Source organism: Cyprinodon variegatus, unplaced genomic scaffold, assembly GCF_000732505.1.
Source record: "Cyprinodon variegatus isolate N-32 unplaced genomic scaffold, C_variegatus-1.0 Scaffold436, whole genome shotgun sequence".
NCBI lineage: Eukaryota > Metazoa > Chordata > Actinopteri > Cyprinodontiformes > Cyprinodontidae > Cyprinodon > Cyprinodon variegatus.
Genome location: NW_015150889.1, coordinates 533,172 through 548,883, shown reverse-complemented (window position 1 = coordinate 548,883; position 15,712 = coordinate 533,172). Strand labels below are relative to the sequence as shown.

At 35.5% G+C, this 15,712-nt stretch overlaps 1 protein-coding gene across 1 annotated transcript in view; it reads right to left on the bottom strand.

Moving 5' to 3' along the window:
• Positions 1-15,712, bottom strand: part of LOC107093633 (receptor-type tyrosine-protein phosphatase N2-like) — a 281,824-nt gene that overhangs the window by 56,342 nt on the left and 209,770 nt on the right. Inside the window, exon 14 of the mRNA XM_015388814.1 lies at positions 183-380. Within this exon, the coding sequence (XP_015244300.1) occupies positions 183-380 (198 nt within the window). The remainder of the gene's footprint in view (positions 1-182; positions 381-15,712) is intronic.

Genomic DNA, 15,712 nt, shown 5'->3' with positions numbered 1-15,712 from the left:
ATCAATTTGACTGTATGATCTGCCTTGAGATGACATGAGTTGTAAATTGGCGCAATATAAATAAACTGAATTTAAATGAAATGTTTTCTATACACAAAATCTATAACTGTCTTACGCCTTCAGTGTAGAAATGAATCATGACTCATTGAAACAACTACAAAGCAATTAAACTGGAGACTCACCAGAATCATGTGACCAGTAGAGATGTCCATGTTGGAGTGGGAGGGCTCTTCGCTCCATGAGGAGATGCTGCCACGTCCAGAGGGGCTGATGGCCGGACCGCCATCGCTGAACTGAGACGAGACGCTGTTGATCCTAGTGGACATCGGCTCAGGACGTTCGACAGAAGGTTTGACAGACATGCGCTGCCGACAGAGTTCCTGCAGGAGAAAGAACAGGGACACATCATTTCCTGCTCTAATGCAATAAATAACAACTAATGGGGACTGTCGATGTGCAGTTATGTGCAACAGAGGTGTCAAAAGTGTTCATATTCTTTCTCAAATAATACAGACAGCTGAGTAAAAAAAAAACTCAAATATAAAAGTAGCTCATCCCTTTAGTAAAAGTAAAAAAAAAAAACAGGTAATTCACTGTATTTATAAAGTTTGTGATTTAAATGATACAAAACAGACTTTTAATGAACTTTAGCACACTTCAGTGGTAATGCAATTCTGCACATCTACATTTTAGGTATGCCTAGTGGGTTAAAACCAGTAGAGGTCTGAGTAGCTGGTACACAGTGGGTTCAGTTTCCTTGTTTGCTCACTGTGTTGTTTTAGAGAACATTACATTTTTTTTGACTTGATCTAGTTTTGCACCAAATTAAGATTTCAGACAGCTTAATGAAAATGGAGCTGAACAGAGGTCCTGAATGAACAGCTGAATACTGTTAGAGCTCTGGTGTATGCAAGTCAGATTTGCAAGTAGTATTAAAATTTGAAATAGAACTTAAAAGAATCAACATGAGATCTTATAACAGGGGAATTGATGGGGAGGCATTTTGTGTCTGATAATCTGATCCATTATCCTGCTTCAACCATGTCACTCTCAGTATTTTCTTTAAACATATAAACTCCAACTGAACCAATTCTCTTGATTTTTCCTGTTTTTTTTGCAGCTGTTATTTCATATCGTTATCAGTAACTACAAAAATAACAAGCCTGTTTTGAGAAAGTATGGTGTGTAAAGTACAGATTTTTATTCAAATACAGTCTCTTTTAATGTAGTGAGTAAATTATAAAAGCTGAAAAAAAATTAGATGTAACTCAGAGCCATCCTTAAACTTAACTCTAATAATGCAAACCTTACATCACGTGTACATGGGCAACATTTAGTGTTTTAAGGGTTCCAAACAATACTTATCTCATATTTACATTTAAATCACTATTTGCACTTTTGAACTTAACAATCAGGGGGATATTAGTGAAAGTTGGGTTTAACAGGTGGAAGCTGAACCAACAACAGTCCAGATTTACAGGTTTCTGGGGAGATTTTAAGTTCCCTTCCATAAAGCTTCACCTTCTTAATCTCAGTATCTTTATTTTAACTTTATTTCAAAAACAAAGTCTTCACCTTGAAGGCCAGTGAGAGTTAAACATTCAAATCTCATAAGATTTTATTGTTGATTTGTTTTTCTTTTATGAGTTTGCCTATATCTAGAGGTTTTCTATCTAAACATGGCTGTTATGATGTTATTGAGTCTGAACTATGGTGTTACAAACAAAGCATTCAAGATGCAGAGGTAACAGGAGAGAATCCAAGGCTCACTCCTGCCAAGCTGCCCTAACCAACTCATTCTAGAGACGCTACTGTTTTTCCAGACCAGAAGATCTCTCAGCAGTCAGCCTCTTTCCAGCAAATACAATACATTCATTCACACGCCTGAGCAAACTGTTATTTTCTGTCTACTGGATACGTGACCACAATGAAATACTGACACAATGGCTTTGGTTTACGCCTCCTTTGCGGAGCTCCCAGCAGTAATGCCAGCCAGCTATAATGACTGACTGTTACTCTCTCCACAGACGAAAAGGACACTGGCTGAAGACAATGTGGTTCTTAATGCAGCGCTATGATTTCACTCAACATGTAACAAAGACTGAAAATAAGATATTAAACATACCAAGACCGAACACTTACCTTTTTTATTTATTTTTTAATAGGTGCTCACTAATCACTATAGACTGCTGCATTAGAACCTAAAGAGAAGGACTTACTATGACGTCCCACTTTATTCTTGTCATCATTTTTGGGCTCAAAACCAATAAAAATATACATCCACAAAAAAAAAAAAAGGAAAGGCAAAGGTGTTTTATGACAACACAAAACCAAGGATACAATGGAAAGAGCTTGGAAATTAGCTTTAATAAAGGTTAATCAATGCTGATTGAAGAAATCTATCAATCTGGACAACTTCATTGGTAACTTCTCATCTATGTAAAAATAAATCCAAACATGTGTTTCGTCCATGGATCCTGTAGATTGGCACCTGGGACCCGTGACCCTGATGGTGGTTGGCTCCATGTCTCAATATATAGCCAATGTGATTTACTTTAAATAAAGTATATATTCTAAATGTTACACTAAGCTTGTAGTAGGGATGAATAACATAGACGTTTTAACTCTAAAAATGAGTTGAATTATATCAGTTTTAAGTGCCCCTGATAATATTGGTAATGAGTTAAAGTGTAAATCAAGAAGGGTATAGTGTTACTTTTACTCTAGATATGACTAATAGTTTAATACCTGAGGATTAAAATTTAAAGTAAGAAAAGGAGGATCAAGATCAGCTATGTAAGAATGATACGTATTACTCAGTTCTACAGTTCTTAACGCATGTACACAGAAATGTATGTTTCAAAACTTCAATGAAGTTCATTCTGAAAGCTTAAATTTGCTTTGAACAAGCTTGTATTTTCTCCAAATAAATATGGCTTCTTTTACAGCTTAGTGTGTGTAATAGCATGTCCCTGTGATGCTCTGTTACAGATTGGCGATCTGCCACTGGCCCATAGACTGCCTGAGACAGACACCGGACCCACCGCAACCCTGACGGAATAAGTGGTAGAGGATGGATGGATGGATGGATGGATGGATGGATGGATGGATGGATGGATGGATGGATGGATGGATGGATGGATGGATGGATGGATGAAATCTTATCAATTAAACAAAAATGCTTCAGAGAAATATAGAATAAGTGCTTAAGATGTTATTAATAGCTGAGAATCAACACCTCCACACAATAGTACATAACATCACATTCTGCATATTTATCTTAGGGTGTTTTGAAAAATCTTTACGAGAAGGAGCCCAAAAATGTGTCAGGGTTGATAAATGATGCTGAAAAAAGTGCCTGAAGCTTGGATTATGTTTATTGTGCAAAAGGCAAAGAAAACCTCATTCAGAGTGAAGGAAACGGGAACGCGACTAACTTTTGTTGCATCCTATGGTTCTCCTCCTGTTGTATTTATAGTTCTTGTTTGTCATCATATGTATACAACCCTTTTATTATGAATTAATTTGATATGAGTTAAGTTGTATGAGTGATTCTGAATGCAGTTTGCCCAGCTTTCATGCTTCAAACATTTACAGTATGCTTGAATTCCAAAGGCCAAGAAAGTTTTGCTATTCATAAAGTTTATTGTATTATTGTCGTACATCTTGCTATGGAAACCTGTAGCCTTACCTCATCTGACTTTATCTAAGTCTTTACATATTTAATTATTTTTGATATGATGTGACTGATTTAAAAATAAAGTCAAAATCTTTGTTTTGCACCAAACTTTATCCTATTCATAGGCAGTTTTACTCTCCACTGTCGCTACAAGCATGCTTGCTGTGAGGGACCGCTTTCCAGTCAAAGAGTCGATATATACAGCTGGTTTTCCTTAGAAGGAAAACTTTGAACCCATCTGACTGTACTCTCTGGTTGAATTGCGTCTGTAAAGTGTCTTCAGATGACGTGTGTTTGTGAATTGGTGCTATATAAATAAACAGAATTTAACTGAATTAACCAGTGAAGTTTGTTCTGATTAAAGAATACTTTCTTTTGATAAGTTAAATTACTTTTGTGTTCACAAAAAATAGATTTCTCAGATGTTGTCCACTTACTTTTTTTTTTGAATATGAGATATAGCTGATATTTTAAATATTAAGCATGTTAGTTTGTGTAAATTTAGGTCATAACTGCAGATGAGATTAGAACCTGCTTATTAAGTTTTTATTCATAAAAAAAAACTGTAAAACTAAATGTTACCGCTGATTTTCGTGAATATAAAATCCTGCCTGTTAGATAACTGTGTAAAATGTTTCGCAGAACTATAAATCACATACATCCACCTGCAAGGACACCAACTAAAGCAGGAAAGCAGAGCCAATCTCTGTCAGAATCTGTGTCTCTTAATGAGGGAGATGCTGATGATTAACCGACACCGTGTACCTGTATGACTGACAGCAGAGGTAATGTGAGAGGGCCTTCATTAGTCTGTATCAGATCTAAGCAACGTTCTCACAGGTCCGCACGCTGACACTGATCTATGGGCATGGACAAGGACTTCAAAACGCAGGCAGACTATTAAAGCGCCTCAGTATGTGGGTATTGGGATAAGTGCAGTGCTGTGGCTAAAAGGCAAGTGAAAAAGGTTGCCAAGTCACCCAAGATGGTGCAGAATGTTACCCTGACAGATTTATTACAAATACTTGTATATGTTTGCTAGGATAGTGTAAGATTGCACTTTATAATAAACTCACATTGTTTTTTTAAATAAATCTTTATAAGTCTCCATGTATCTTCTTATTTTCTCTTCTGTTATTTTAATAGAAATTTGTTTACAAAAAGTTTTTTTTTATTTTTATTTTTTTATAGCCTATATTTATATATATCAAATCACATTGTTTCATATATATTTTACTTTAAAAATGCTTTGCTTCAATACTACAACTCATAGGACTAAAATAAAGTAATAAAGTTCTGACATTTTTTGCTGCAGGCTTATTGGATTTCTCAGATTCAGTTTTTCGTCTCTGGTTACTGATCCATAAAACAGTTAATTTGGGTAAAAAAATGATCTCTTAACAAAATCCATTCTAATCAATAGTCTGAACAATTGGGATTAATGTGAGATAAAGCCTCCTTAATGATAAATTCAGACCTGCTCTCTATAAAACAGTACATTTAAAATATTACTTACTTTTATTCTAAGTATTAAAAAGAGTTGTTACAGGATTCTGACCCAACATACTTTCCAACACACCAAAGACTCCAACCTTATATTTAGGGTTGATTAATAAGCAGGATTAATATATTAGAGAATAATCTAATCCTAGTTTTAGACATTAAATGATTCGGCCGCTTCAGGTGATAGATTTTATGTTTCACATTTTATTTTTAGAGTGAACTTTCTATATAAATTCCATCAATCTCAAAGAAAACAACAACTTTTAATGAGGCAATCAGAACTTTATGTAAAGACTAGAACAAAAAAGCTTTCAAAGTGGTTTCTCAAAGCTTTAAGAATGCCTTGATGACACCACAGCTTAATGACTTTTCTTAGTTACCTATCGTCACAATAAAAAAAAAAGGTATTTGTTTTATTTCAAGTATTAAATTATTAATGGAAAAGCCCAAGGAGTGAAGTTAATGTTGAAAAAGGACAACAGCAGTTTTGCACTAAAAAACCTTTTAAAGTCATTTCTGAGATACTACGGATAAAAGAAAAAAGAAATCATTGGAAAAAAAAAAAAAACTATTCAATACTCAGCCAAAGTCTGACTGTAAACGCTTTAGACTAAAGGATATCGGTTATGACCCTACAAGACTCATGCAAGTCATGAACTGGAAACCGCTGAAACACCAATACCAGCTGAAAAGCGAAACAGCTTTTCTATCACAATAGTTCAAGGCAGAGCAGAAAATAAAGCCCCTGTTCCAACATTAATGCCGTTAGGCTATAAAAGAATTTACAGCTGCCCTTAAAACCAAGTCCCATGCCTTCTAAAAAAAACAAACAAAAAACGTTTATTGGGCCAGAAAAAACAAAACTGTTAGATATATTTGTCTACACTGGCAGTAATTTGAAGCAAAGGTGACGGGATGAGTTTTATTTAACCCAAGAACATTGAACCAGCTTTCATTCATGATGAATAATCCTTATCCTGGAATGTTCTCCTCCTGATACTGGGGCTTTACATTAAATAGACAGAAAAATAATAAAGAGGACCGAGTAGCACAGAAACACTTTTACTTCAACACAAACAGGAACCTGGAGAGATGAAGTTGGACAACAATGGGTGCTCCAACAGGATAATCTTCCCAAACAGACCTAAGAGCTAGCTCGGAAATAGATCATGTGTTCTGACATTAAAGTTATGTAATCATCTTTTCACAGCAACAACCTCAAACCTGCTGATCCTTTTATGAGCACCTCTAAAAGCCTGCCAAGAAAAAAAACTATAACAATAAACTTAGTTTTCATCTATTTGGGGGAGGCTTTAAAAATTAAAGACAACCAACATTTCATTTAAACTTGTGCTCCAAGATCTTGTTTTATAAACTGACTGAAGTTCTTTCTAGTATAAGCTTTCTATTAAATCTATGAAAACCATAAAAACAATCATTTTCATGCCCAGGATGAGCCGAGATGGTGAGTTTTGTCAATTAGAATAAAGATTATTATCTCCTCATTTCAAGCATTTTTATAATTAACTGTTCAAATGAAATGATCTTGAAAATGATATTATTATTCTTCTCCAGTCACAGGACAGCTACATGACACATCTCAGACTGGTGAGGTAATTTGAAGCTGTTCTTATTGTCATTCTTTATGTTTAATACAAGTCACATATTGTCTGGATGAATTAGTCGGAGTCCCCAGGCTGTTCCATAGAAGGAAAATGCTGAACGAACTTAACTCAATGAACTTTGCAGCTGCAGCAATTTTTTTTATGATGTAATTAAAAGTGCTTCAAAATGGCTTTCCTCTGAGAGCCAATTAGAGGACAGAGAGTGAAAAAAAGTAAAGAAACTGTATAACCCAGACAGGTTTATAGTGTAAATAGTGTAAATTTACAACTTCATTCTCTAAGCTGTGTGCAAACAAGCACCAGAATCTTTATTTATGCTGTATTGATCCCCACATTTCATCCCACTAATCACAGTACTTTATGATGTGGAGGTCATTCTTGCAGATTTTTTTTTTGTATTGTTTGGTTTCTGCATCAGTACAGGCCTGAGCAGAAATGTTTCCCTTGAATGTTGATGTTACTTATTTTTTGTAAACCTTAAAGTAAAATTAAAGTGTTAAAAGTCACATGAGAGTAGATTTTGATTGTAAAAAGAAAGAAGAAATCGTCTTTTCCAGGAGGTTTGTGTGGCTTTCATTGAGATTAATATGTTGGACATCTCTTAAATCACATGCTTTCTGGCAAATCAAAAACATTGCATCAGACGCTTCAACTACATTAACTTTGACTTTTATTAGATAAGTGGATCAATGTTCACAATGATGGATTATCTATCTCTATCAGGCTTTTCAAATCAGTATAAAATACAATTAAATGGATGAAAATTAATGTGTCTGGAAGGTAGGACAGAATATAAATTGAAAGTGACTTTTAGATAAAAAACAATGATTGGATCTTTTTTGTTATAAATAAGTAAAAAATAAAAGGCTAAGTCAAAACTGAAGGACAGCACAGCATATCTTTTTTGACTCTATTTCACAATAAAACAAAACAAAGAAGTGTCACTTACTGCTTTAGAAAATACTTATTTAGATTTAAATCTGTTGCTAACATAACAAATAATAATAATTGGATATTATTTTTCTTGAATTGAAATAAAAGAAAACCCAAATAAATTGTATTTAATTATAAACAGTGATCTTAATTTTCATTTGCATAACAGGTTAAAAAGAGCCCTAAAATAATTTGATCACTTACTTACTTCTAAAAATAGTTTTAATTTAAACTTCTCGTTTTCTTTAATTGGGGAAAAAAAGGTTTTATTTTCATTAACTTGGATTTTTTTTTTTTTTTTTTTTTATAAACAGTGATCTTAATTTTCATTTGCATAACAGGTTAAAAAGAGCCCTAAAATAATTTGATCACTTACTTACTTCTAAAAATAGTTTTAATTTAAACTTCTCGTTTTCTTTAATTGGGGAAAAAAAGGTTTTATTTTCATTAACTTTGATTTTTTTTTTTTTTTTTTTTTTTACATAGAGCTAAATTCAACATTTAATCTGCGCTCACTTAAAGTATGTTTAATACCCGTTTAAAGGTTGTCTTTTTAAAGAGGTAGTTTTAATCTGTTAAACAAGTTCCACAGGACCATAATATCAATTTCTTGTGATTTATATGTTTTAGCCTTTTTAATAACTTTTCCAGGAATTCTTTTTTCACAGAGAAAAAAGGAAAGAGAACAGGAAAGAGTACGCATGGGAACTATTTTAAGCAAGCCGCTGTAAGTCATAACTTACCATATCTGCAGTCGCAGAGAAAATTACTTTTAAAAGTTCTCCAAAATTCCCTGCTTTAAGAATTGTAAGATTGTAAAATTGTGCCCTTCCAATACAAACTCATCTTATATATAGACTATTTAACAAGGCAAACCTAAAGGGAGTTGTTCTCTCCACTGTCTCCACAAGCATGCTTGGTGTGAGGGATTGCTTTCGAATTATTGGTCCATGACATCAGCTGGTTTTGCTTAGATAGAAAACCTTGAACCATTCTGACTGCATGCTCTGGTTTAATTGTGAAGTGCCTTGAGATGACATTGGCGCTATATAAATAAACTAAATTGAAATTGACTTAAAATTGAACTATTTATCAATTTCAGCCCATAGCAGAAACAAATTGGGATGGTGCTGTTTCCATAACTTAAAGAAAAACTTACATTTAGGCTATACGACGCAGAGGCAGATCCTACAATAATCTGAGATGGGCTAGAATGCATTAGTTTGACCAGTGACCTTATATGCATCCCTACCTACAAACATTGAAAACATCTGAAGACCTTTTGTTATGGCAGGGACACTTCTAGGGACTGCATGAACATGAAATTATGCCTCAGCAGGACATTATTTGTTCATCAAGGCATGCGGTACACTAACCTAAAGCTAAATAAGGAAGGGTATTTTACATTTTTTTTATTTTTTTAGGTTAAAATCCAACCTTCCACTGCATTTATCATTAATTTATTTATTGTAACCTTCTTTATTTCCTTTCTTTACATATAGGCCTAATAGCTATAATTGGGAACAATAAACGGTTTATGAAAGTTTAACCCTTTCTTCATCCCATGAAGCCTGACAAGTCTGTACTCAAGCATTTGTTAAACTAAAGCTTTTTTAGATTCTAGAGCAGGGTCTCAAACTGGTTCCAGAAAGGGCCGTTTGGCTGCAGGTTTTCCCTTCAACTAAGCAATAGGGGACTATACTCCAGCTATCCCATCAAGTGAGTCCAGTCTTAGCATGATGACTTGATGAGATGAATGGAGTCTGGTGTGCTATTACTTGGTTGGAAAGAAAACCTGCAGCCGAACGGCCATTTCTGGAACCAGTTGACACCCCTGTTCTAGAGCTTAATGATGTTATTTTGCAAGCAAGATGAATTTTTGCAAGATATATTGTTGCCAAAAGATGTATTAGCCTCAATACAACCATGCTTCAAATCAGTGAAATGCAGTGATGCGTTTAACATCAACCAGAAGTGGCATGCTGAAGCAAAACAAATTAGATTTTGTTTTGCTTCAATTTTTCAAGCAAAAGTATGCAATTTGAACCTTTGTTAAGGGGAAAGATGTTCCTCCCAACCAGACTTGATTTATTAGTTAACTTTGCCAGTTGCGAAACAAATCAATTGATTGGCTTAAAGTTCAAAATATGAGGTAGGAGCCTTTCCAGATGGATACTGTTTGGAATTCAAACTGAACTACACACACCAGTCTGGCTTATGCCAGATTACTGATGTTGAGCTGAACTTTTTTAGCTAATCTGACAATTTTTAGAAGCTGAAGGAAATCCTCTTAACCACTCACTCCTAATTAGAAGACTTCCAATTTAAGTGTGTTTGTGGTTGCCATGACTCAGATGACTGAGAATTTACACAGGCAACCAGGACCAGGTTGCATGCCGTATCGCCCTCTCAAACTGAGGAAACCCAGAGGGAGATAGGAGGAGCCCTCCAAGGAATCAGCGCACTAGATCAGGGAGAGATATATAAAAGTCTAGATTTTTCTACTTCTGTGAATTTTGCCATGTTCAATACACAGATGATAACATTTTGGCAAATTCACCAAAATAGTGCCATTAGCCTCCCTAAATTCGCCTCCTTCCCCTTGCTCAGCTAGGCTTGATCCTTTGTTACAGCTGTAAAATTTGCGTTCGGTGTCAACGTAACTTTATATGGTGGTTCAGCTTCAGTATGCCACAGAGACCATAAAAAATAGATATTTTTATTAGTGGAACCTAATGGTTACAGGACGGACTTATATTGTTAGATAGCTTGTGCTTCACATAAGTCTTGATATGACATCTATATGCGATCTATTTGTGTGCTATTTTCTAATCTGTATATTTTTCTCCCACCATATAGGTTATCCATAACTTAATTCATTTCTATATAGAACATTGAGAATCATTTGTCCAGAGGGATCTTATTCTGCCTTCTATGTTGCATTGCGAACTAACACCTATCTTGATTGCAAAATTGTTATTAGCATTAGTCATTAGCATTTCAGTTTTAGATTTACTTGCCTCTTTTTGCTATAATGGGTCTTAATGTTAATACCCTTATTGGTTTCTTATTAATCATTGCCTTTTTATTTGGAGGTTTAGTTTTAATGATACCGGTCTAGTTCAGCAGCTTCTTAACTTTAATCTTGAACTAAAAGTTCAAAGTTTTGTTCTTGAGTTCTTGAATTGTAGGGAGGATAGGATGGTGTTTATTCTGCATTTGTGTCGTGGTTGCTGTTTGAGAATGCAATTGACACATTTCCAGCAGCTATGGTTCTACATATACAGTCTCACAACTTACAAACCTGGGATACATTTATAATGGCCAAAGACTAAGAGCTGCCTAATTACTAAATCATGAGAAATCAACTGTGTCCTAACTTGCTAATACTTGCTAAAATTACCAAAATTGTAAATAATTTACCTTGGAACTTTTCAATAGTTAAAGACATTAGAAAACAAATACATTTTGCACAAAAGAATCAACCAACATCTCAAGAGGTTCCTAAAACCTATTCTGAAGGTGCTTCAAAATAAGAAGGAAGGCCCACCTTTGATTTATCCCAATGAAAGAATTAATCTTTTTGGTTAAACGTTATCTGCAATAACCAGTTGCCATCTCTTTTTCTAATTGTTCTTCCATGATCTGAGTTAACTCTGAGTTAGTTATCTAACTGTTCTTTAGATTTTACCTTATGTGTCAGTCTGCATTGCCTGCTCTGGCAGACTGTGTCACCATCATGAAACTCTGTGATGGTAATAAAACTGATAAATGTCCTTGTTTTTATTGAGTTGGTTAGGTAATATAAAATGGTTCTCTCATTACACAGCCTTTTAAATTATTTCATCAGGCTATAAATTGAACAGGTTAATGCTGTTATAGTGGTGATGGTGCCAAGAAACTGTGATGTCAAGAGTTAGATCATTTCTTACGAATTTAGAGAGCGTTATTAGCAGTTCTAAAGGGTATTTGAATTCAAGGACTCATCCGCTTTGCAAGTCACTGAAAGCTTGTTGAAGCAAAAACCATGTAAAACAGTCAAAGCCATGAATATATTAAATGATCAAATCAATGGCAAAAAAGAAAAAAAATTTTTTTAACCATAATCTTTTCCCATAATGAAAATATTAATTTCCCCATAAAAATAATGATCCTGGCATCCTTGCATTTAAATTAAAACTTAGATTTTGTTTTTCCATAGAGGTTAGAAAACTAAGAAATTTAGCTTATAGTTGAATAAGGCAGAAATCTAAGTGAACAGCATAGAAAAACAGTGGGCTGGGAAATGAGCCAAAGAAGCTTTAGTTGCTCCCATACTTTCGTCAGCTGACCTCCATTTATTGAAAAATGGGTCATGGTGGTAATGGGTCCAGCTTTCTCCCCAGTAACACTATTTGGTAACTGCAAATACATCTCAAGGTCTTCCAAGAGCAGAAATCCCTGGGCAAATTTTTTTTAAAAACCTACAAGGTTTGGTATATAGAACAAACCTGATCAGACTCCAAACCCCCTAAAGTGACACCTTTCAGTGAGAAGGAGGAAGGACTCATCTCAAAGCTAACTCATGAATGATGCAGCTTCTTCCATTATCTTCAAGGCTGAGTCTAAACAGCCCGATATCAACCTTTTGTATCCAGGAAGCTGTTATGTTGTAAATTAGATGTCTCCTTAGAGGCTTTGGATGAACCTCAAGCCAGGGTTAAACAACTGAATAAACTTTGCTGCTTCTTCACAAGCATATTCGAAGCGTTGAAACACATCACATTTTTGTTAATCCATATCCAGCTTCTTCTAGCTGGTTCATATAACATAATAATTGCGCTATTAATGTGTGCAACATGTGATCGCAAAGGATTTAACATTTAGTAAGTAATGAATAAGTCATATTACTGGATGCATTGGATTGATTTCTCCTAAAGTTTAAAGCTGACATACAGACTGGGTACAGGAACATTTAAAATGCTGGGTAAATAATAATGGAAACTTTAAGCCATACTGTAAGTCAGTTGTATGTTATGGTAAAACTGGGCAAATGCTTTTTTCAGTAAGTTTGTTTGTTTTTGTTTTTACTCAAAACTGAAGATTACTAAGAATGTTGTATTTGCACCAATAAAATAAATAAATGATAAAAAAGTAAGTGTCAGTGTTTGGTGAGGTTTGAGGACCCAAATGCAGAGGCAGAGAGGTAGAGGTGAGTTCTTGCAGTTTTAATTAATTAACACAGGAAACAGAAGCAGGAATCCAAAAGACCAACTTAAAATGATAAACAAACCAGAACCATGGAGAAACAAGCACAAGGAACCAGGGAAAGACAAGGAGAGATGAGGAACCAGCACTGACGAACTGCACAGGGAGACTATTTATGGTTGACTGAACAAAGGGAGGATTAACGAGCTGATTGGGATCAGGTGTGAACAGAGGCTTAAGGAAAAGGAAACCAACACAAGAGGGCAACAAAGAAAAGCCTACAGTAAGAACTCAAATAAACCCCAAAACACAACAAAATAGGAATTAAAATAATAAAACTAGAAAACAAAGAAAAAGATGAATCAACATGAAACTGAAAACTGAAAGAAAACTTAACAGAATCAAGACCATAGCGGTATGATAAACAATAAAACACCTTTTTTTTCTTGACTTTAATGGTTATACTTGTGTTACCTTCAGATATCTACTAATAAAAGGAGCAATATTGAAACAGCTTCTTGCTCGAAATCGAATTAGCATATATTTGTTCTTTTTTATGTAATTCTTTTGTTATATCGGTTTGAAGGAACAATTCTTTTTTTTCATCGCAGATACAAGATCATATGTGGTGTGAAATTAAAACTGTTGCTGTAGCAGGCTGCTAGGTCCGTTGTGGAGTAATCCAGGGACTCTGTGACTGACAAGCTTCATCTACTGTCTCTCCACCCCACACGCCAACATGCGGTACACGATCCTCTGTCAACACCTGCCAATCAGCGTCTCCTTTGTTGGCAACTACCCAATCCCGTGTTGCAGTTACACCCGTTCCATTTGATTGACAGGGTTGTGGAGGGGCGGGGTGATGGGGGACTGATGGGGATTGGTTAGGGGTGCACGGGAATTGAGGGGCTGATGACATAGATGGAAGCTGAAGTGGATGGGAGCAAAGGTGTGAATCTAGGCCTCCAACAAACGGGCCAAGGGGCAAGACTCATTAACATACAGTCAACTGGTTAGTGTGCAAAAGTGTGTGCGTGTGTTTGTGTGGAAGGGAGTGTGTGTTTGACAGTCAGTATGAAGGAGCTGCAGTAGTAAAGCCTACAGGCTGCCTGCCGCTTTCTGTCTGCTTTAATTGCTTGTAGCCCCAGAGACTGCACACAGACACACACATGCACACACATCACCACGGACACAGGATCCAGCCCAGGGAACTCCTCCACACAGCAGTGCTGACAAAGAGACAAGGTTTACACGGCTAAGATGGGAGCTGAACATCGAGGTCTTTCACTGACGATGACAACAGCTCACTGCCGGGATTGTGTGAAGACATCAGAAGGAACAGGATCGACAGGAGCTTTGGGAGCAGACTAAGTCAACCAAGTAAGACCAAGCATATTTTATAGCTGGGTATCTCCCTGATAAGTTATGAGTAAACATGTGAGGAATAGCCTGATATGGGGTTGTTCCTGTGTAATGTCTTTAGTTGATATCTTTAAAGTGTTTTCTATTGTTGCAAAGCTGTCAAATCTTCACCAAAGAGCATAATTCTACTTAAGTATTTATCAGTTTTGCAGTTCTCGTGACAATTAAACAACAATCTATACATAAATATTAGGATTAGAAACTTCTGTACTTTAACGCAACATTACAGTTTATTTCAGGAGTAAAAAAGTCCCTGGAGAAGAGCATAAAGTATAGGCACTTATGTGTGGCGGCTGTGGAGGGGCTCATTATAAAATCAATACTCACAGGACCACTCTCATTTAAAAACATGGCGGGGAAAAGGTCAGCGAAAGCGATGGAAAAATCTCAATCTAATTCTTGCTCAAAAAACCACTTAATATTGGATTCTGTAAATTAAATTTCACACTTGGCTATTCTGGCCAAAGGATAATTGCAGCCAGCAAACGAGGAGGAATAAAAATAACTGGAGGTTGGAAAAAAAGAGAAAATCTGTTTACTTTGATGCCTTAAGTTTTGTACAAGATATTAACTTGTGAAACAAAACAGTGCTCATTTGTTAAAAACATGACTAAGAAATCTTTCTCAGCAATTAGTTCCTGCAGTTTACATAGCAGAAAGTTTAAATTGAAACAAAGAATAATTGGTAAAAATGTATTAACACCCTCAAATACATGTCAAAGCTGAAAATAATTGTAAAGAAAGAGTTTTAATAATTCAAAGTTCAGGGTTCATAGACATCTGTGAAAATATGTAGAAAACTCCAGTAATTCAAAAGCTTGTCCTCATCTTCATTAAATAGAATATTTTTTTGTGTTTCGGCAGGACAGATGTGTTGGGCTGAACCCTTTAAGGCCAGAGGAGCTGGCAAATCACAGTGGTTTAAGCTATAACATGCATAATTCAAACCATACAAGCATCAGATTTGAAGTACATAGCATCATGCTACCTACATCAATAGAACTTTAGCACCATAGTGCTTAAACTGGAGACTCCATATGTAAAGTTATCCAATCAAGCAATTATCCATCCATCTTATTATGTTGGTGCCTATCTCCAGCCGTCTATGGGCGAGAGGCAGGGTACACCCCGGACAGGTCGCCAGTCCATTAAGTGTGTAAATCACATCCATAATGGCGATTCGATTCAGTATCGATTTCCTGACCCAACGATTCGATTATTTTCGATACTCAAGAATACACCGCGATTCAATTTGATTCGATTCGATTCGATTAATCGGTTAATTTTTTATTTTTATTTTTTTACACCTTACAGGCTAAACAAAGTTTCAAGTTTGAAATAAATCAATGAAAGCTGTAATATC